This window comes from Populus alba, chromosome 12 (genome assembly GCF_005239225.2).
Source record: "Populus alba chromosome 12, ASM523922v2, whole genome shotgun sequence".
Lineage (NCBI taxonomy): Eukaryota > Viridiplantae > Streptophyta > Magnoliopsida > Malpighiales > Salicaceae > Populus > Populus alba.
This window is the reverse complement of record NC_133295.1, coordinates 11,617,964-11,637,868: the sequence shown is the minus strand read 5'-3', so window position 1 is coordinate 11,637,868 and position 19,905 is coordinate 11,617,964. Positions and strand designations below refer to the sequence as shown.

At 36.0% G+C, this 19,905-nt stretch overlaps 2 protein-coding genes and 1 long non-coding RNA gene across 6 annotated transcripts; 1 reads left to right on the top strand and 2 right to left on the bottom strand.

Moving 5' to 3' along the window:
- Nucleotides 1-101: 101 nt before the first annotated feature.
- LOC118044714 (ribonuclease J) lies at nt 102-10,020 on the bottom strand. Of its 2 annotated transcripts, none has more exons than XM_035053154.2 (17): nt 9,678-10,020; nt 9,335-9,566; nt 8,922-9,045; nt 7,042-7,098; nt 6,478-6,669; nt 6,325-6,402; nt 5,371-5,553; nt 5,193-5,273; nt 4,999-5,064; nt 4,828-4,920; nt 3,493-3,618; nt 3,057-3,170; nt 2,471-2,566; nt 2,298-2,395; nt 1,761-2,209; nt 883-1,355; nt 102-585 (listed from the first exon to the last, which is right to left on the bottom strand). In XM_035053154.2, exons 1-17 carry the CDS (start codon nt 9,868-9,870, stop codon nt 490-492), a joined length of 2,751 nt encoding a protein of 916 aa, XP_034909045.1. In that variant the 5' UTR covers nt 9,871-10,020; the 3' UTR covers nt 102-489. The 2 variants fall into 2 exon arrangements, with proteins under 2 accessions (XP_034909045.1, XP_034909046.1); XM_035053155.2 differs by having other exon boundaries at nt 8,936-9,045.
- Nucleotides 10,021-11,039: 1,019 nt separating this feature from the next.
- On the top strand, nt 11,040-12,112 carry LOC118044716 (uncharacterized). Of its 2 annotated transcripts, none has more exons than XR_004686839.2 (3): nt 11,040-11,332; nt 11,423-11,463; nt 11,724-12,112. It is a non-coding gene; the product is annotated as an uncharacterized lncRNA (long non-coding RNA). The 2 variants fall into 2 exon arrangements; XR_012167537.1 differs by having other exon boundaries at nt 11,719-12,112.
- Nucleotides 12,113-12,635: 523 nt separating this feature from the next.
- On the bottom strand, nt 12,636-17,910 carry LOC118044717 (probable inactive leucine-rich repeat receptor-like protein kinase At3g03770). 2 transcript variants are annotated; one of them, XM_035053157.2, is made up of 8 exons: nt 17,008-17,910; nt 15,394-16,895; nt 15,108-15,241; nt 14,201-14,444; nt 13,713-13,924; nt 13,591-13,616; nt 13,232-13,343; nt 12,636-13,056 (listed from the first exon to the last, which is right to left on the bottom strand). In XM_035053157.2, exons 2-8 carry the CDS (start codon nt 16,742-16,744, stop codon nt 12,844-12,846), a joined length of 2,292 nt encoding a protein of 763 aa, XP_034909048.1. In that variant the 5' UTR covers nt 16,745-16,895; nt 17,008-17,910; the 3' UTR covers nt 12,636-12,843. The 2 variants fall into 2 exon arrangements, with proteins under 2 accessions (XP_034909048.1, XP_073259747.1); XM_073403646.1 differs by lacking the exon at nt 17,008-17,910 and having other exon boundaries at nt 15,394-16,997.
- Nucleotides 17,911-19,905: the final 1,995 nt, after the last annotated feature.

Sequence of the window (19,905 nt, the reverse complement as noted above, 5' to 3'; positions counted from 1 at the left end):
GACATCACTCTGTTTTCAACCTATTAGGCTAGCCATTTGCGCATCAATATATTATTGCTTTACTTTCGAAAGGGAAAAAATTCAAGAAGAAAGAAAAGAAGTAGACGAAGTTAAATCCTTTCGATTGAATGCAAAGCAACTGACAAAAAGACAGCAAACTAACTGTTGAGTTACAGCAACGCTTACAAATGCTAGACGTCCTCCAAGCCAAATATATCACAATCCCTATCTCTAGTATATATGCTGACCAATTTTGGAGGAGCTTGTGGCTACAAAACCATTTCATTTCTTGTTTGTCGTCGCAGGTCTCTGAGATCAAATAGTTCGCACATTGATCATGTGTCTTCAAAAAAGTCTGATTTCCTGTTTGTAATTTAACTGCAAGTCCCTGACAGTGATTATTCTAGTAGACCACTGCAGCTTCAATTAAACAAGAGGCTTGGAGAGGCCTTCCAAAAAAACTCAAAGCACTGTTCCCCTTTCTTCCTATCATTTTGTTGCCATTGTCTCGGAATCAGATAAAATATTATCCATGTCTTCAAAATAGGGCCAAGCTTTTTTCCCTTTCTTCCCGTTCTTGCTTTCCTGTTCATTTTAGCAATGGTTGTTACTAAGCAACACTGTATAGATGGATGAAATGGCAACATATGACCACACTAAAGACTCGGATGGCACCCCTACAGTGATCTGGATTTCGATATTTATTTGCCATTGGAGTAAGAATTGTACAAAAGAATGTCCAGGAAAACATTTGACTTGTGGCAAAAACTGTAGCAGCACACAGTAGTATTCACATGCAATTATACGAGCTTCACTTCATAATAAGAAACAGAAATCAAAATGCAATACCAAAATTTAATTGTGAGAAGTGGAGGAACAAACCTCATATTTCTGAACCAGAGATGTCCATAAGGATTTGCACTGTCCTGGACTGCGATTGATCCCATCAGCCATTAAGTTAGTAGATATCTCTTCCCACAGAGCCATTCTACCTCTTACAACTTGAAATCTACTATGTAATTCCCCACGCATTTTTATAAGACTCTTAACCTCCTCAGGTTTCCATTTGTTCCGTTTAACAGATTTGGAACGCTTCAGTCTAGAATTTTCATTTTCCAACAAGTCATCATCACTACTGTCCACAACATCTTCCTTGAGCTTATTCTTCTGTTCCCCTGGTGGAACCATACTTTCATCACTTTTTACTAATTCATTCACTGGGGAGGATGAAGGAGCGGATGATTTCTGGAAATCATCTTGATCCTCAGAGGCGGAGGAATGTCCTTCAGCTAAGATTGACCTTGAAGTGGTGCCCTCTTCCTTAGGTAGCTCTCTTTCAAATTCAATACCATCAACTGCAAGATTAAACGGTGGGAAAAAAAGAATATTGAGTATACTGGTTTAAAAATCCCAAGCTTTAGAAAGGTACTCCTGCTTTCAAGAATGTCGACATTAAGCAAAGGTCAAAAAAGCAATTTCTATGCATGCTGAGTTGCTAGCACAAGTCCTTTCCAATGGAAACTCTCCTTCATTATTGTTAATTTTTTAATAATATATCAGTCATTTACTGATGATTGGCATAAGACAAAGCAAAAATCAGCTAACCTAAAGATGTGAGTTAAGTGGTGGCATAGGTTTTTTCACATGTCTCATCCACAGGCAGTCAGAAAATGGCTACCACCCACCAACTTGACCACATACAAGCACACGCACACAAAAACACACTCAATTAAAACACAGAGATGTGGAGATATGTGGACCTTCCAGATTTTGAGGTGATGTTTTCTCTAAATGTGCATAACCATTTCCATCAGGTTGCTTCCTGTCCACCTGATTTCCTTTTGGATGCCCATCGACAATTTTTCTCAATGCCGATATCCCAAAGCCAACATGAGAATTGCCAGATAACCTTGCATTGAGTTCATCAGAAAGAACTGCTGCTGGGTTTTCCACAGCAATGGCAATGACTTCAGGTCTTTTACCACTATACTTCCTTACCATCTTCCTCAACATCTCAGACACTGTTCTTTCCATGTGAGTTAAAGGACTGTTCACCGGACAGCTTGAGAGTGCAGCATGAGCAGCTTTGTGGAGTGCATCTAAAAGCTTCCCTTTGTCAAGCCACAGACAGCGTGTTGTGATTTTTATTTTTCCTTTTAAGCTTTTTTCAACTTGACCATCTAGATTTTGAGGGCGTAAAATTTCCATGCTGTACCGCAGAAATGTTAAGAAATCATTACAGCAACAAGTGTCACAAAGAAAATTCAACATGTTATTTCAGAATCTGCTAGAGCTACCTGACCACTACAATACCATCTGTTGCAATTTTTAGTCTCTCATCAATGCAAAGCTCAGTTGATGTGCCAAAAGCTTTATCCCCATCGTTATACATCAACTGCAATATCAGACCAGATTTTATGAAAATGTACCTCAATTAAATTCCCATAATAAAACAATCAGTATTACCAACCTGCAAATTTTCCTTCCCAAGGGAGACAAAACCATTGGATAGAACTCTTCTGTTCCTCAAGTGAGAAACCCCAAGCATCTCTCCGTTCTTTATAACCTGACAGATTTGTAGACCACTTGTAACTTTTACCATGCCATAACATTATATGCAACTCAAAGAATATGAAAGAAAAACAACATAACAAGAATGCATCTAATGTCATGTATACAATAAATCCATCATATGCACATCATTAACCAATGCAATTCGACATATGAGTCTTTTTTCAAGATAAACCATGCAACACTGAACCTGAAAAGGCACTTTTTTTCAATGGGCTTGGGCGTTATGGACAGTACATCCCAAGAATTGACCATTCTCATTTACATGGAAATCAGCTGAATTCATATAATTAATAGAGTAAAAGAGAAAGAAGAAATGAAATGAGAATCAGTTGTACATATACATAGAGAGACCGGAGAGCCTTATTGTTCTCTTCTGAAAGATTCTACACTCTCACTAAATGCATCAAATTTTGGCAAACATAACAAACTTCAAGATCACCTTATGCATACTAATTACCATAAGAGTGTAAAGACTAACTCACAGTAGTGTGTCGAATGCCAGTTGATTTCCCAAGCAATTCATGTTCTTTCAAAAACAGAAGTTCTCCGTGTATGGGAAGAAAATGTTGCGGCTTCACAATTTTAAGCACTTCCTCCTGAAGAAATGGAATCAACGTTAGATGATTTTTCCTAAAAGTTGACAAAAATAACAACAATTATAGTATTGATAATAGCAAGCAATTAATATTCAAGAATCAAGACATCCAGTTCTACATGTTTCTCCGTACAACAATGACACAATAAAAAGGTAACGGAATAACAAGGAATAACCTTCATACAATGAGTCAGTATGTGAAGATGCTTCTCTTTCCACTATTGACACAAAAAGCATAACATGGAGGAGTACAAGATATATAAACATTATAACTAAGTAACATAACTTAGTTAGATCCAGAGGAGTGGCATATGAGATCTCACCAGTTCTCCACGATACCCATGGCCAGACGTGTGAAGCAGCTCATTTTTACCCATTACAATAGTTGACCCAATCTCCGATATGCGGTTCATCATTTTCATTACCCTAGATTCGTTACCAGGGATCACCTGAAAAATGAAATATAAACTGAGAACATATCTACTAATTGGAAGTTCTTTTCAGCAAGAAAACACAAAATTGATTAGCATTATGACCACATGTCTAAGCATCAGACATTAATAAACCTGTGGCAGCAATATTAAAAGATAGAGGACTATCATAAATAGTTGAGCATAAAATCAAAAGTCTGCCTAATTTAATAGTTCAAATTCACTATACACACGTGACCAATCAAATGCAATCATCATTTCTGAAAAAAAAAAACAAAGAAGAGGAGAGAGAAGAGAACAAAATGGAGCCCCATTGCTGGCCATCTTCTAGGTTATGAAGCATTTTTGCTACTCCCTAACATATAAATAACATGCACAATAATAGTTATCAAGAAAACCTTGAATTAAATACAGAGGGAGTGGGTAAAGGAAATCATGGGCTTGCTGGTTCAGGAGGATTGCTATGAGATTGGATGGGAAGATAGTTAGCCCCATTCACATACAAGGTGGGTTTTTGCAATTTTGTAACAGCAGAACTTCGGGGAGTTCAGGTTGGCCTTAACATAGCTTGGATGGGATTGAATGTTGTCCTGGAAGTTGATTCAACAGTTGTTCAACATGTAATTCTTCAAGATCAGTCCAGAGATGATCCTAGCTCCATACTCTTGGCACAAATAGAAGAAATTTTGAATAGAAATTGGAATGTGATAATAAAAATACATATATAGAGGGTAATATATGGGCTGATTGGTTAGCATATGTAGGAGCTAGTGGGGAACTAGGACTCGGCTTTTTCAGTGTTTCTCCTCCAGGGCTAGTAGATTTGCTTTGGGCGGACCATTGTGGTTCAGCCACTCTTAGAATGTGTCCTAGTTAGTCCTTTAAGTCCTTTAGTCTTGTTCTTGGGCTCTTAAGCCTCTTTTTGTACCAAAAAGAAAGAAAGAAAGGAAACTCTGAGTTCTATAAGATGGACTCACAAACAACACGTCTGAGTTCTACAAGATTGACTCATTAACAAAACATCTTGGTTTATTCTACACCTTGTAGAAAAACATAAATTGCATCCAACTACATGATCTTAGCAAACTGAGATTACTGAAGGGGAGTTCGAAAAAAGAAAAAAAGAAGAAGATTAAAAATAATGAATGCTTAAATCATTAACCAAAAGTCAGAAATTGACTTGTGAGTTCATTTTAAGAAGAATCCAAGCATATTATATCATAATACCTTAGCTGAATAAAGAATAACATCTTCCTTGTTCAGTTTGAAGGCATGACTGCTTCCATATGATGCAAGATTGAGAGCTGCACGCGGCTCTGCCTGACACAACAGCATGCACAGTCACATACCAGCTAATTGATGCAACAGAAATGGAATCAGGCAGCTGGATCAGCTTACTTGTGATCCAGTTGTGACAATTAGCAGATCCTTAGGGGCATAAGAATCAATATCTTCCACTTTAACCTATATAATTTTGGAATTGTTAAGAGGAAGTTGTCATGAGGTCTACAAGAGCAAGATGGACGATATCACTGGAAATCTAAAACTCTCAGAAAAACATGTCAGATGAATAACTAATGCAAAAACATTACTAGAGTGGACGGATCAATTGGTGCCTTTCCATCCTTCCATGCTGCATCCAAATATGTCCTCAATGACATGCCAACAAAGACCTGATACAATGATTAAAAAATCAAAACTGTGAGTCAAATTCTTTTGGAAGACCAAGGTGATAGTTCTAAGAGGAAATGAGAAATTAGAAAATCATACCAACTTTCTACCAGTCAAATCAGCGGCAGCTTTCACACTTCCTAGGCGGTGTATATTTGATGCAAATTGAGTAGTGATAATCCTTCCTTTAGCAGCTGAAATACGTCTCAATAATGCATCAGCTACAACACTTTCACTAATTGTCCTTCCAGGTGACAGTACATTTGTTGAGTCACTCATCATCTGAACAGAGGCTTGCATCATTAAAACCTCAAGTTGCTCTGCCCTTTAAGGGCAGCTTTAGCAAAGAAATTAATTCACAACACATTAATGAAGGAATCAAAGGTAAAATCATCATCATAGACAATGCAAATCAAAATTTATAAAAAAAAGAGAGAATAACACAATAAACTCAAATGAATACCAAAAGAATAAATATCAGATACAAATGGTCAACCTCAGAACTGTCGTTACAAAAATAATTTGTACAAAACAAATCACACAGTGTCTGAGCTTAAATATAATGGCTAAAGCAGCTGGTCCACTACCATGTCACAGTGATTTTCCTCCTTAATTTTTTTTCCAGCATAAAATGTGCTCACCATCAAGATGTTGCAAGTGATAACTTTTTCCACATTAACCTATTTTCCTCAATTCTACCTAACAAACTCCTTTATCCACATCTCAAGGAGCACTTATTAGGATGTAAAATGTCGAACATGCAATTGTAATGCATATCATCTCCATTAAGTCTTAAACATTGACCTTTTCTGAAGAAGCCACTCTTCATTCCAAAACAAAGGCCAAAACTGTCATAGCATTATATCATGAAAGACATGACACAATTTACAACACAGCTTCTCTTCATTCCCACAGTCACCTACACTCAGAAGGCATATTTACATATGTAGGTCCCACAAAAACCACTATCTCTTCCACAAACTGAAACCGATAAAGTTCCCATGTAAAAACTATGTCAATATGGTAACAAATGACATAATCTTGGAGACTTACCAATGTAACTCCTTCTTTGGAGAGTTCCTCTAAAGTTTCACGATCAAAAACTTTTCCATCCAATGGTGATTCATCAATCTGTACAATATAAACCTCTTCTGAAGCTTACAAAATCATAGAGAGGGGAAAAAAAACATAAATAGACAAGCTTACCTTCCAGTCCCCAGTGTGAAGGATTGTACCATCAGCACAGCGAAGGACCAATCCACAACAATCAGGGATAGAATGGGTCACCCTGATAGGCTCTATTTCAAAAGGCCCAGCTGTGAATTTCCTCTTTGTTTTAAACACCTTAAGTCTAGATGGAACAAAGATCCCATTCTCCTTCAAACGTTTCTTGATGAGCTGTCATAAAATCAGTTTAGAAGCATCAGGGAATCAAAACTAGAAAACATGACTTGTCATCACATAAAACACAAACAGATGGTCTAGAGAGCTGCCATGCAAGTGTGCAAAATCTTACAAGGTCAATTGAAATTGAAAAAATTTGACTCTGTGGTTAATATCAATCTACTGAAAAATAAAAGGGCAGCATTTATATATTATGAGCTATTTTATTAGCCCCCATAAGCAATAGTAGGATACGTCAGTTCTGGAAACATGCATTCTAGTACATGTTTGTGCACATATTTATTTATGAAAGTATGCTTAAGTAAACCGAATTTAGTTTTATTTTCAGCACTTATAGATGGATAAGTAAGACCCAGAACAAAGTACCTCCATCGTGAAGGATGATGCATAAATTGGAGTGTTATGATCCAAAGCTGGAACAACCTGCTTGGATAGTAAGAGAATTATTAAGAGTGAAAAAGACACAAAGCAAAATGCTTAAATCAAAACATGATTAATTATTTACAGCAATTAAGCATTGAACCAAATGATACAGCTTGGATAGCTGCACCTTTGCAATAAATATTAAATCAACAAACACCCCTTACTGTTAAAGCCTTAAACTAAGTTTAGATTCATGTTTCCTACACACATCCCTTGTGCTTTTAATAGATCATCCAATTCAGGTTTCCAAAGTTGCAAAGGCTCAGTTTTTTAACCAAGCTCGTTTAGCTAAAGTTCTTAGCCAAAAATAACACACTTTTGTTTTTTATCTTGCTACCAAGAAACTTTAAGCACACATGCCAAATACTATTCTAAAAGAAACAAAATGTTGCTTCTTTCCTTCTAAATATGTAGTCGTAGACACCATCTATCTACGCTATCAGATTGATTCCTTAAATGATTTTAATGTTTATTTTTTCTTGATTCATGTTAGTATCAGATTGATTCCTTTTTTTTTTAACCTCCTTTAATTAAAATCCAATCAAATTGTGGATCAAAACAATTCATTGCCACCACCTCCACCATCACAATTCATGGCATCATCATCAACAATCCATGATTGATCGAGGGAGTGCAGACAATAATTGATCAGTGAACATCAACTATCCATGATGCAGGTGCTAGCTCTAGTCTTTGGGTTGCTGATGTGCCATAGCCATGTAGATATTCCTTGCATGGCAACCTTTAAATACAGATGAGATCTTTTAATAGTTCATTAACTCAGACGTAACATCAACCATTCCTATTTAAGTGAAGTTCCTTGCATTAAAACATTTGAAAGAACATTCTGAGAACATCTTCTACTGCAGAATTATTAGAAGAGACAGATCACCATTAGATTGATGATTGCTACTAATTATTGACTAATTGGAAAGCATGAGTTTATGCCCAATAAAAAGAGGCTTCACCTTAGACATTAACATGATGTAAGAACCACGAGTCATGAAGCTGAAAAACTTCTAAATAATCAAGCATAGACACTTTTGACAAGGGAGATGCAGAAGGCAGTGGAAAAGATATCTTATTGTCTTTTCTTAACTGAAAGGAAAAAAAGTGAAAATATGGGATATTATGTAAACAAATCCCATGGCACATCTGATACCGCCGTATCAACATGTCATGCTCAAATATACAATGCAGAGGTCATAGGGAATGTACTCAACTGATAAACACATTCATCTAATTGCGCAGTAATGTCATCATATACTATAGATTTACTTCAACTAGCATTGGAACAGTACAAAGACAACCATAGTCAGGCTACAACCAGGGTTCATTGTGTAAATATTGCATCAAATGCTAAGTATCAAAGATCCTCGGCACAGCCTATCCAAAGGCTTAACCAAGATCATTGGAAAGGATGAAGCATAATGGACAACCCCCTTCCCTTGGAAAAAAAGGATGGAAATTCATGTTATTCCCCATTTCAAAATAAGAATAATTGCCGAGAGGTACCATTCATGTTTCAACAACCCTCCCATCTCATGTTGTTTTCCATCTAACTATCTCGGCAATCACACAAACAAGCTTTGCATCCTTTAGCCCATCGCCACATCAACTAAGCTGTAATTAGTGTCTCGGCCCACCCTTAATTTATCTACAGAAAAATGTAACTATCTATGCAACTAAAACCCTATCAAGAACTACAAAACAAATGTCAACAGCTGAAAATTTGATACAGTTAAAAAGGCCACATAAACAGTAATTTAATCTGGAAGTGCAAGGTCAACATGAAGCTTTCAAGAAGTCGAGGAAAACTTTACCCAAGGCAACGCACCAATGTGATCTTCATGACCATGTGTTATAATAACTGCTTCAATTTTGTGTTTCCATCTTCTGATAAATGTGGTATCAGGTATAATCTTTTGAACTCCAAGCTCATCATAACTGAAGCATGTTGTCACACACACAAAACAAAGTCAACACATCAGAAAGCAGAATTTTCAGCCACGTGTTTAACCTAATGCATTCAAAAGGAAAAAAGAAGGCAACTTTCACTTCCTCTCACAGTAACATTTCTTTACTAACAATGTGATTTATTCCAACTTCTATGTAACTAAGATTTTTTCCTGTTCAATCCCCAAATCAATTAAACATTCAAGAAATTAGCATATTCTTTGAACAAAAAAAGCACAAATGAAAGCACTTATCCTCCCAAATTCGGCTGAATACTTACTCAGGAAACATAACACCGGCATCAATTAAAATATATCGATCATAATTCCCAACAAGCATACAATTCATCCCAATCTCACCCAAGCCACCAATTGGAACTATACGCAGCGGCGGACCACCAGGCCCTTCATAAAACTGCTCCATCTTTCTTTTAACCGAATCTTCCATACTTTTCCCTGTTCCTTCCATTCTTCCCGTCCTTTTACGCGGCGGAGCTTTCGTTCCTCTACTGCCTAAATGAATTTTAACAAAAACAATATATAAAGAATTAAACGAAGTGAGTATTTACACATTTAATTTCAAAAAATCAAATAGGAAAGGAAATGGAATTAAAGAAAGAAGACCTATAGAAGTTGTAGTAGGGGAGCCAGCAGAGCAGGAAACGCAAAGCTTAGTAGAGCTAGGGCGGCAGAAGAAAGTGTACGGACAGGAGGAGAGAGCACTGAAAGCGGCAGCCATGTTTGGTGATGTTGTTTTGAGAGGTTTACTAGAAGACGTGCAGTAGAGAGAAAAACCTCCCAAAAGCCCTAACAGCATTTGCTTCAGGAAATTATAGAATTGAAACCCAAGATTTTGTAGAGAGAGCGGTTGAGTTGAGGCTCTTCAGGGAGCGGGAAATAGAGCTACTGATGAGAGGGAGGGAGCAGAACAGCAGATAGTTTTTTTTTGTAAGGTTGAGAGATAATAAATATCCTCTTTTCCTTATCATTTTAATTTATTTTTTTGAAATTGGATTGCTAGAAAAACATCGCACGTGCCTTCCTAAACATCCACACGCTTCTAAAAATTTAGTGAATCATGCTAATTTAGTCCCTCCTTTTTTAGCACAGTTACAGCTTGGTTTCTCATGCTTGAAAACCTATATGTTGGTCCCTTCAGCATCTGTTGTTGTTGTTGACTTCTGTTGTCTTTTTGAATAATCAACTCTTACTATGTATGCTGGTTTTTCTCTAAGAATTTAACTTGTTAAATGGTGTATTTTGGATTAAGGAAAAAAATTAATGGATGTGTTAATGCATCATGATCAACAAGAGTCAAGAGACTAATTTGTAGATTTGTTATTTTGAAGGACTAAGATGATCATGTTGAACAAATTTAAGTACTAAAGAATAATTCATTTCTTGTCTTACAACCAATGTAAAACTCAATCAAGTTCTCATGAACACTTTTAGAACCCAAAACACTATAGAAACATTCTCTGTGGTCATATAGGAGTTTTTTAAAATATTTTTTATTTATAAATATATTAAAATAATTATTTTTTTATTTTTTATATCAATATATTAAAAAATAAAAAAATTACTAACACATTTAATTTAAAACTTTAAAAAAAAATAAATAAAAATTTAAAAAACACTGTTAAACTGCAATATTACTCGGCTAAAAAAAGCATCGCAAATGTAGAAGTATGAACGTGAGAGACCTTTTGATATGAAAAGGATAAATATTTCCTAAATGGCATGTCTCTTTTTTCTTAAGTTGGTCTTAATCTTCCTAAACTGGATTCTTTTGATTGATTCATGAAAATTAGGATATTATGGGATTTGAAAAGGAGAACAATCAATTTCTAGAGGGGCCAAATTTTTATTTTTTTTTTGGGGGGGGGAGGTTGGGCGGAGCCCCTCATGTCTGCGTGGCATGCTGGCCCTGTCCTTGTATTGCAAGATAAGTCACTTGACATTCATTGTCATTTGGATGCTAAAAACACCTTTTTTTCTTGGAGTTTTTTTTTTTTTTTTAGCATAGAGGAAAGATTGTTTATGTTGTTGACTTTAGTATTCTGGTGTTTTGCACTTGCTGGGATTCTGTTCTTAGTTGGATCGCTGCTATTAAGTACAAATTTGCTAGACTCAACAGTCAACACTACTTGGCACTGATTTATCTCATCTATTATCATTTTCTTTTAAATTTGCACAGGAGATTCTTGATCAACTTGTGGAGATTGATTTGGCTGCGGGTTTTAGATGCACTGATGATTACTTGGTGAAACACCAACAAGGTAGTTTCTTTTCTCAAATCTTGTGAAGTGACCAACTCCTCGCATGGTCTAAATATTACCTCATAGAACACTCTTCCACTGCCATTGCAGCAGGTGCCTGGAAACAGAAGCTCCAAGCTTATGCTGAACAGGTGATATTTGTGCTTTTATCTTCTTCCTTATCATTTTGTTGATTTATTCCTATGACATGGTATTCCTTTGGAGTGGATTATTTTTGTTGATGTCATTCTGCTAAAAAAATGTGATATCTATTGCTCTGATGTCATTCTGCGAAAAAAATTGTATTAGACAGTTCTTGCTGATAGGATCAGTACAGTTGCTGCATGGTTTCTACATAAGCAGAAGGTGGGAATTTTTTATCAATAATTTTCGTTTTTTCTCCTCAGAGCAGGCCACTAGAAGATTATTACCAGAAACGGAAAAGGCTTCTTGACTTTCAAGTAGGCAGTGCACCGCAGAGAAATGGCAAGGGCTGTTAGCTGCACTACATCTACAACACACAAAAATACTGTATGTTCTTCAAAGAAACTGGCTGTAAGATCTATCTTTCTCTAAAACTCTTATCACCCATTATTAGTTTAGGTATCGACTTTACTGTAAACACAAGTGCTGTGAATAGCGTAACCAGGAGGATTTTCCATAGCGAATGATATGGGAAGAGCAAGTTTGCACGTACTCTTTTGTTTTATAATTGAGCGTACTGAAGCAGTTTGATGATTCAAATCTGTAAATATGTAGTCTTTCACTGTTTAATATGAGAAGATCAATATTCTTGCTGAATCACGGATATGTGCAGTACATTAATGGTTTGATTTTCAACTTTCCATGGAGCTCCAAACTCCACAGTGTATGACTGAAAAGGCCTTTCCCGCCTCGACAATAGAATGAAACCCCTGGGGAAATTTGTCCACGTTAAACTCACCATCGGTAAATTTAGCAGGGTCAAAACTCAATTGCTGTGAAGCCATTATATTAAATTGTAAGCATCATGGGATTGCCTTGCCTGTTATAATAGCCTGTTAGATCTCTAGTAAAACCAAATTACGTCGGAAACTTTTTCTGTGTTCACAGCATTGTAGTCATTTTGAATTAATTCATCGAGACTCTTGGCACCGTATCCAATAATTGTTTGTGTTTTGCAAATCATTTTTCCTCTCGCAGATATCGTTTTCGGCATTCGGACTCCAATCTGGTTTTGTTTGCCAAATGGCACAGCAAAGCAGATACTCTGAGTGAAATATAAAACTTCCCAAAACATTGATATATGTTGCAGCTTTTACCAACAATGGTAAGATACCAAAAATGAATCATAATCGCCATCTGAAAGGTAAATTTCTTCCTTACTAATTGATCTTCGGTTAGTCTCTACAATGTACATAAACTAAAGATGATCTAATTGAGATAAGCTGCTTAAAGTGCTATAACAGTTACCACCTCAGTGAAAAACAAATTTTTCAAGGATGCTAAAGACGAGGAGGCAAGAAAATTTCTTGGAGCAACTGATATACAACTCATCGAAACTGTTCACCGTCTGCTGTTGCCTGGACCTGAACTGCATACTGCAAGTTCCAAAGAATGTCCTCAAATGATGGTCGATTCCATGATTCAGAACAAATGCATTTGTTGGTTATCGTAATCACAACTGATAAAGATTCTTGTGAGCTTGTGGCCAGAACAATAGGGTTTAATGATTTTTGACGTCCCTCTTGGCTGTTACAAGATGCCTGAAAAATGAAATATTGATGTCAATGTCTAATACGTTGTCATCAACTTCAAACCATCAAGCATGTATTAAAAGTGTGGGAAATAGCTCAGCGGACATAAGCACAGCTATAACTAGTCCTCAATCAATAAACATAGCATACATGATCTGCTTTAATTCAGAGTTTCTGCACCTACCAATTCATCTAGTGCAAGCTTGTCTCTTCTGGAAGATACTGAAGGTCCAACGAGTGATTCAAGTAATATGAATCCAAAGCTACAAACATCGTCCTCTAATCTTGCCATTTGCCTGAAAAAAATGGATTACATGTAGGTAATTATCTATGCAAGGGTATGTGTAACTACATCAAGGTGAATGGACTTTCATAAAATTGCTCATTGTGGGGTTTTTCTCACATCAGCTGCCTTGAATGAATTTGTAATTTGTTATGGTCAATTTAGTTCAAACCACTTCATGACTTCTGAAACATGACAAATTGAGACAGGATCGTAGTGTGTCATATCATGGTGATATGGTGATAAAAGGAAATTCTTACCATGATTTAGGCCCTTCCCCATTTTCCTGCAGACATAAGAACCCCAAGTCACACACTTGTAAACCACTCAATCAAGAATTTATTGCAAGACTAGCCATTTGATATATAATTAAGGAGCTTACGCCACAATTTCCAGCTGCTTCAGAGATGATGGAAAGCCCATAGTCACTCAACTTTGCTATCCCATGTTCATTGAGCAGTATATTATTTGCTTTCAATCGATTGTTAAAGAAACCAGGAATAACTCCAGTATGCAAAAAGTGAATAGCCTTTGCGACACTAATTAGCACTGCCAATCTCTCTGACCAGTTTAGAACCTTTCCAGGTCTGTCCTCTACACATATAACAGGGCCAACTTAGAATGTACAAGTTTATACTAATCACAACATATAAAATGCAAAAAGCCTGGCTCTTGCGATTGTCAATGATTTTTGAGTTATATATAAGAGTAACTTTGGAGGATGGTTCGCTATGAAGGTCAAAATGGGGTACCAATCAAACTTCCTCTATGTCTGCATGATGTGCATGGATATCATGCTTTTGAATCTCTGGCAATTAGTTTCAATCACTTCTAAGAAGATTGCTTAAAAAAAAATTATCCAGAAATTACCAGAGAGGTAAGCGCTGAAGTTGCCGTTAGAAACATATTCGTATACGAGGAAGACTTTGTTCACTCTGTAATCATCTTGTCCCCCACCATCAATGCAGTGCCCTAAAAGGCAAACCAGGTGCGGGTGGCGAAGCTTTGCAAGCAAATCCATCCTGAGTTTAAGATTTCGCATTGAATATTTCTTTGATGAAGGTACGCACCTTATAGCAACCTGGGTTCCATTCTCTAATATTCCTTTGTAAAGCTGATAAAACAAAGAGGAGGAATGATAAAAAAAAATAAAAAAATGATCTGGAACAATTGAAAGTTTCGGTGATCAAGAGATAAGACCTTGATTGATTTCGTTACCAAAATATACCCGAATTTTCATGATATATAAATTTATATACTGTATATGCATATCTACTATGGAGTTTTTGCCTTCAGTTTCACAGCTGGAGTGCCACAAGTAGCATGCATAGCATTAGCAGCTGCACATATGTCAAAACCAATGCTTCGAGACTGGCGAGCAGCCACAAGCCCACAGAAATGAGGTTTGTGTATTGAAAAAACACTTATTTCGTGTGATTATCAGAAATTGAAGCTTCTCACTTAGAGAATGTCTTGCATGGGACTAATACACTCATCTGCTGGGTAGAACAACAAAAATATCAAAACAAGAACCTGAGGTCATTATGAGAATTCAGCTAAGCATTTGTCTAAAATTGGATCATGAACGGCAGCTATTGGTTCTCTACTTCATTTTTCCAGACTTCCTTTTATTAATCCTAGTAAGCCTGTGATAATCACACCATTAATGTTACAAGATAATGATCGATAGCTTCATATACCTAAGGGAATCACCATTGTGATTTTTGCTGAAAACACTTACAAAAAATGTACTATTTGGAAGTTTTAGACATTATACCTTCCCGTAAGAACCATCGCCCAAAATGGAAGAGTTATTAAAGTTGTTTGTTGCTTCCTTTAACTCTTCTAGTGTAAATGACCGGCATGCTGGGAGACCTTGTATACCCAATTTTGCAGCTTCGGAAACAAACCCTGAAGAGCAAAGTAAAAAATGATACGGTTACCTTTAAGAAGTTCTTTAGAAATCAATCAACAAACTCTGAAGAGCATGTTAGACTAAATTATGCAAACTAAAGCTGAATTTCTGCAATGTCTGGTCATAATATTTTTAGAAGATAACCTACTTGCACTAGAGAGGATCTCAGAGGAGAATCCTGTCACTGATTTATCCTGCTCTGTTTTGTGCAACAAATGCTGCTCCGGTATCCCTCGAGAGAAATATCTTTTGCGCACCATGACAAGGCCAAAAGCCAAGAGAACTATGAAGAAAAATATGCCAGCAAGCACACCAACTAGTACTCCCATGTTTTTGCCTCCAGAATGTTTCCTTTTCACAGGAACATCTATACAAGATGATTTTGCATGCTGATGGTGAAAATCAACAGATAAGCAATTTCCACCAAACTTTACCACTCTATATCCTGATTCAGTAAAACAATTAGGCAATCCACCAGTTAACCTGTTATTAGATACATCAACAAACTGAAGTTTGCTGCCACAGGTCAGACGTTCTGGGAGTGAACCGCTCAACATATTTGATGCCAAATTCAAGTAGCTAATGCTGGGCAGTGAGAGAAGGGAAGCAGTAATTTTTCCACTTAGTTCATTGAATGACATATCAAGATGCTGAAGCTGACTTAGCTGGCTATATTGCCTTGGGATCTCACCTGACAAGGAGTTGTTGCTAAGGAAAGCCATGACCAACCCTTTGGGCAGTGAAGGTAGATCAGAATCTAAACTGTTTTCGCTCAAATCTAGCATATTCAGTTTCCTTAACCTGTCAAGATTTGGTAACTTCCCGGATAAATCATTGCCAGACAAAATAAGATCAGTGAGAGTGGTTACTCGCTGTATTGAAGATGGAAATGGACCTTTCAACTGGTTGTTCCTTAAGCTTAGAATTGTCAGATTAGACAACGAATCAAACCAATCAGGGACTGTATCATTAAAGAAATTGTCATCCAGTTTAAGAGTTTGAAGTTTCACCATTGTAGAAATCTTTGGAGGAACGGAACCAAAGAGATAATTTGAACTCAAATCCAAATATTCAAGCGAAGACAACCTATGAATTTTGTCTGGAAGTGGACCCCAAATGCCCAAAGAAACAAGACTAAGAACTCTCAAGCTGGTCAACCTTGCAAGAGTGGCCACAAAAGAGTCCATAGAGAAGTTCCCTGATAAAGTTTTATTAGTAATTGCAAATCCCACAAAGCTATTGACCTTGACCGGCTTGTCTCCCGTCATTCTAAGCTCAGTGACAACATTGTCCTGGCATGTCATATTAACTTGTGTGGATGGAGATAAATAGCATAAATCCATTCCATGATTATTCCAAAATTCTAGTTGAGCTGGGTACTCTAAATGCTTCCTTAGCTGAAGAAGCACTTGTGTTTGTGAGGATTGTAATTGATGAGTACCAGTAATGAGAAAACTCCACGGGAAACATAGCAGAAGAAACAAGCTACAGTACCCCATGGAAGAACTCTCTTGTTACTATGCACACTTTATTAAGCTTTTGAGCATCTGAAAGCAGCTAATAAGAGATACTGATTACCAAGAGAACTTGCCATCGAATGTTATCTAGTCAGTACTAGTAAGGTGAAACAGATTTGAAGCAGAAAGTGGCCTGTGAAGTATCAGGATAGGTTCGCACAAGTTCAGCATGAAGTAATGGATTCTTTTTATGGTTTTTCTTAAAGAATTATACATGAAACAATTACAATGACTGAAAACTTTACCTCAAAAGCTGTCAATACGGGTCTGAAAATGCTGAGCTTTGGAACAGGTTCAAAACCACCCGTTAGGCAGAAACAGGGAAAACACAGGCTTGAGTAATAAACTGATCTTTAGAGATAAGAAGAAAGGTTAAAAAGATCTTTGCTTAACCCTTTTAGAAGAAGCAATATAGGACCCGTATATATTGAAGAAGCTATTGAAAAGTTTGGTATGGAAGTTTCTCCTTTCCAATGAAACACCAACTACAACTTTTGCTTTTTTGCTGAAAAGCTTAGGATTTGGTATGGTGGGGTACCTGGAATTGATGCAGTTACTGCTTTCGCATGGTGTTCTTCCTCGAAGATTGTGAGCTTCTGTTTAACGTTAATGGAAATAGATTTTGGTCATAGCACAGTTGGAAGTTGAAACACTATTATCTCTAGTAATGGACACAGTTAGCTTTGAAAATGCTTTAGCAGAAAAGCTAACAGGAAAAGGAAAAAAAACTCTCTCTCCAGTGAAGGTCTATCTTTCTTGTTTATTTAAGTGTAATATACAGGTGTATCACTGGCCTTGAACTTAGAGATATGGTTTTATTAGGAAACTCTTACACCGACAGAATCTGAGAACAAAATTGTTGTCAATAGCACAAGATGACAAGCAAAGCTTTGGGGTAAAAAAAAACACTACGGCTAATGGAGTTGTCACCCACTTTGGAGGTTTTTTTTGTTTTTTTAGAACAGGAAAAAAATGAAAAATGAAAAAATAATTATGAATTTAACGTACTTTCACTTGTCGCGTATAGCTTCTGCGATTTCATTTGAGTTATAACTCTAAAACTCTTTTTCTTTCTCTATCTCTCTTTCTCTTTCTTTCCTCCTCCTCCTTTTTCTTTCTCTCTTTCCACTTCCCCTCTCACCACTGGAACCTTACTCTCTCTCTCTCTCTCTCCTAGCCACCAAAAACACCCACAGCAGCACTATATGACCCATCTCTCTCTCTCTCTCTCTACCCGTGATGGTTCTTTATTTTTCTAGCAAAAACAACCACTACTAGTCACCCTCACCACCCACATTCCATATTTAGAGATAAATTAAACATTTTCCCTTAATTAATTTGATGTAATTTATGTTTAATGTGTTTTAAAATTTGATTTTATTTAATGTTAAGGTTTTGAATTAGAAATTAGGTTAAATTGATATAATTTAAGTTGTTAATAGGATATTATTAGGTTATTTTATTAAAATAATTAATGATTTTAGGTTGTTGTTAATTGTGAGTTAATAAAGTTATGTTTTTAAATAGTTAGTGTTGAATTATATTAAATTAAGGATTAGATTAATTACATATAATATAAGTTGATAATTAGGTTACTTTCATAAATAATCAATTTTTTTTGCTATTGTTGATTGTGAATTAACAAAATTATGTAATGGAAGAGTTAGTGTTGATTTAGATTAAATTATGAATTATACTGAATTACATGTAAAATAATAATATTAGCTATGAAATATATGAATTTGATTGATAATTTTATTATGATAGTGGAATTTGATGAATGTAGGTGTTTGCTGATTAATTTGATGAATTTAGATTTTAGCTGATTAAATTAATATTATGGTTTTGTTGATAAATAATATACATTGATTAACCTCAATATATTAATAAATTTTGTTGTGTTGTTCGATAAAATATATGATAATTTAGGAATATTATGCTTTCATGATAGTATTATTGTCAATACCGACACTAGTATCATCTATAATAGAGGAAGACATGAATTCCTAACTCCTACATATTATATGTCCCTTAACAAGTTATCGAGAATGTTATGTGATCAACTTAGCTAAATATGTTTGAAATAAAAGTTGAAATTACTTGGAGAATGTTATAAGTCAGGGTTTATGATTGTGAATTTAATGTTTGGGTTTGCGTGAATTAATGAGATTAATATATTGAAGCTCTACTTGAATAGTAGACCAAGACAAGGAAACTCTTCTAATATGGAGTTGACTTGGTTTTCAAGTAACTCCTAGAGAATCATGCAGGCATCACGAGCAGCTGGTCTATCTAGGTTAGGTGATAATGTTAGTCGACAAATATCAGTGCAAGAAATTATTAATATAAAACCTTAATTGGGTAAGAAATATGTTTCATATTGCTATGAACAATCCGAACCAAATGATAATGAAATGAGTGTCATATTGATAGAGTTATAGTTAAACGGGAAGATGAGGAAGATAGGGATGATGGGAAATGTTAAGTTGGTTGAGCTTGTTAATCAATACATCACATCTTTTGCTTCTAAATTTGAGGTTATTAGTGAGAATTACTAATATGTTACAATGATTAAGCAAATGGTTGATGAATTACAGGTTGGAAAAAGGTCCGAAGACAAGTCTGAATGCATTAATGTAGTATAAGGTCCATCGTTCAACAAAAACCTATGTTCAATTGATGTGTGTTTAAAAATTGGTTTGTAGATGATACTTGTGTAGGAGGTAACAACCAAATGCCTAATTCATTGGAAATTTCAAAATTAAAAGGTGTCCACACATTAATTTTTCTCGAGCCTATTGGATAACATTGATGTTATTCACGACACTTTGTGAGTAACTTCAACACAAAATTCAAAAATATTTTGTTGAAAAATGTCGCATAGTATGTGTACAACTCCTTTTAAATAGGATTTTGATATTTTATATGAGTTGGTGGAAATTGATGATGCAATCAGAGCTTGGCTAGATGTTGAACCTAAAAAAATCATGGGCAATATCTTAAAGTAACCATTAGCAAAAAATGAGATTGCTTATCGTGGGAGTGTTGGGGATGCTAATTCGTCCACATGTGTCCCAAGCCCGTCCACAAATGACCTGGGTCCATCTATAAGTTGGGATGATATTGACCCTCCTCACACTTGC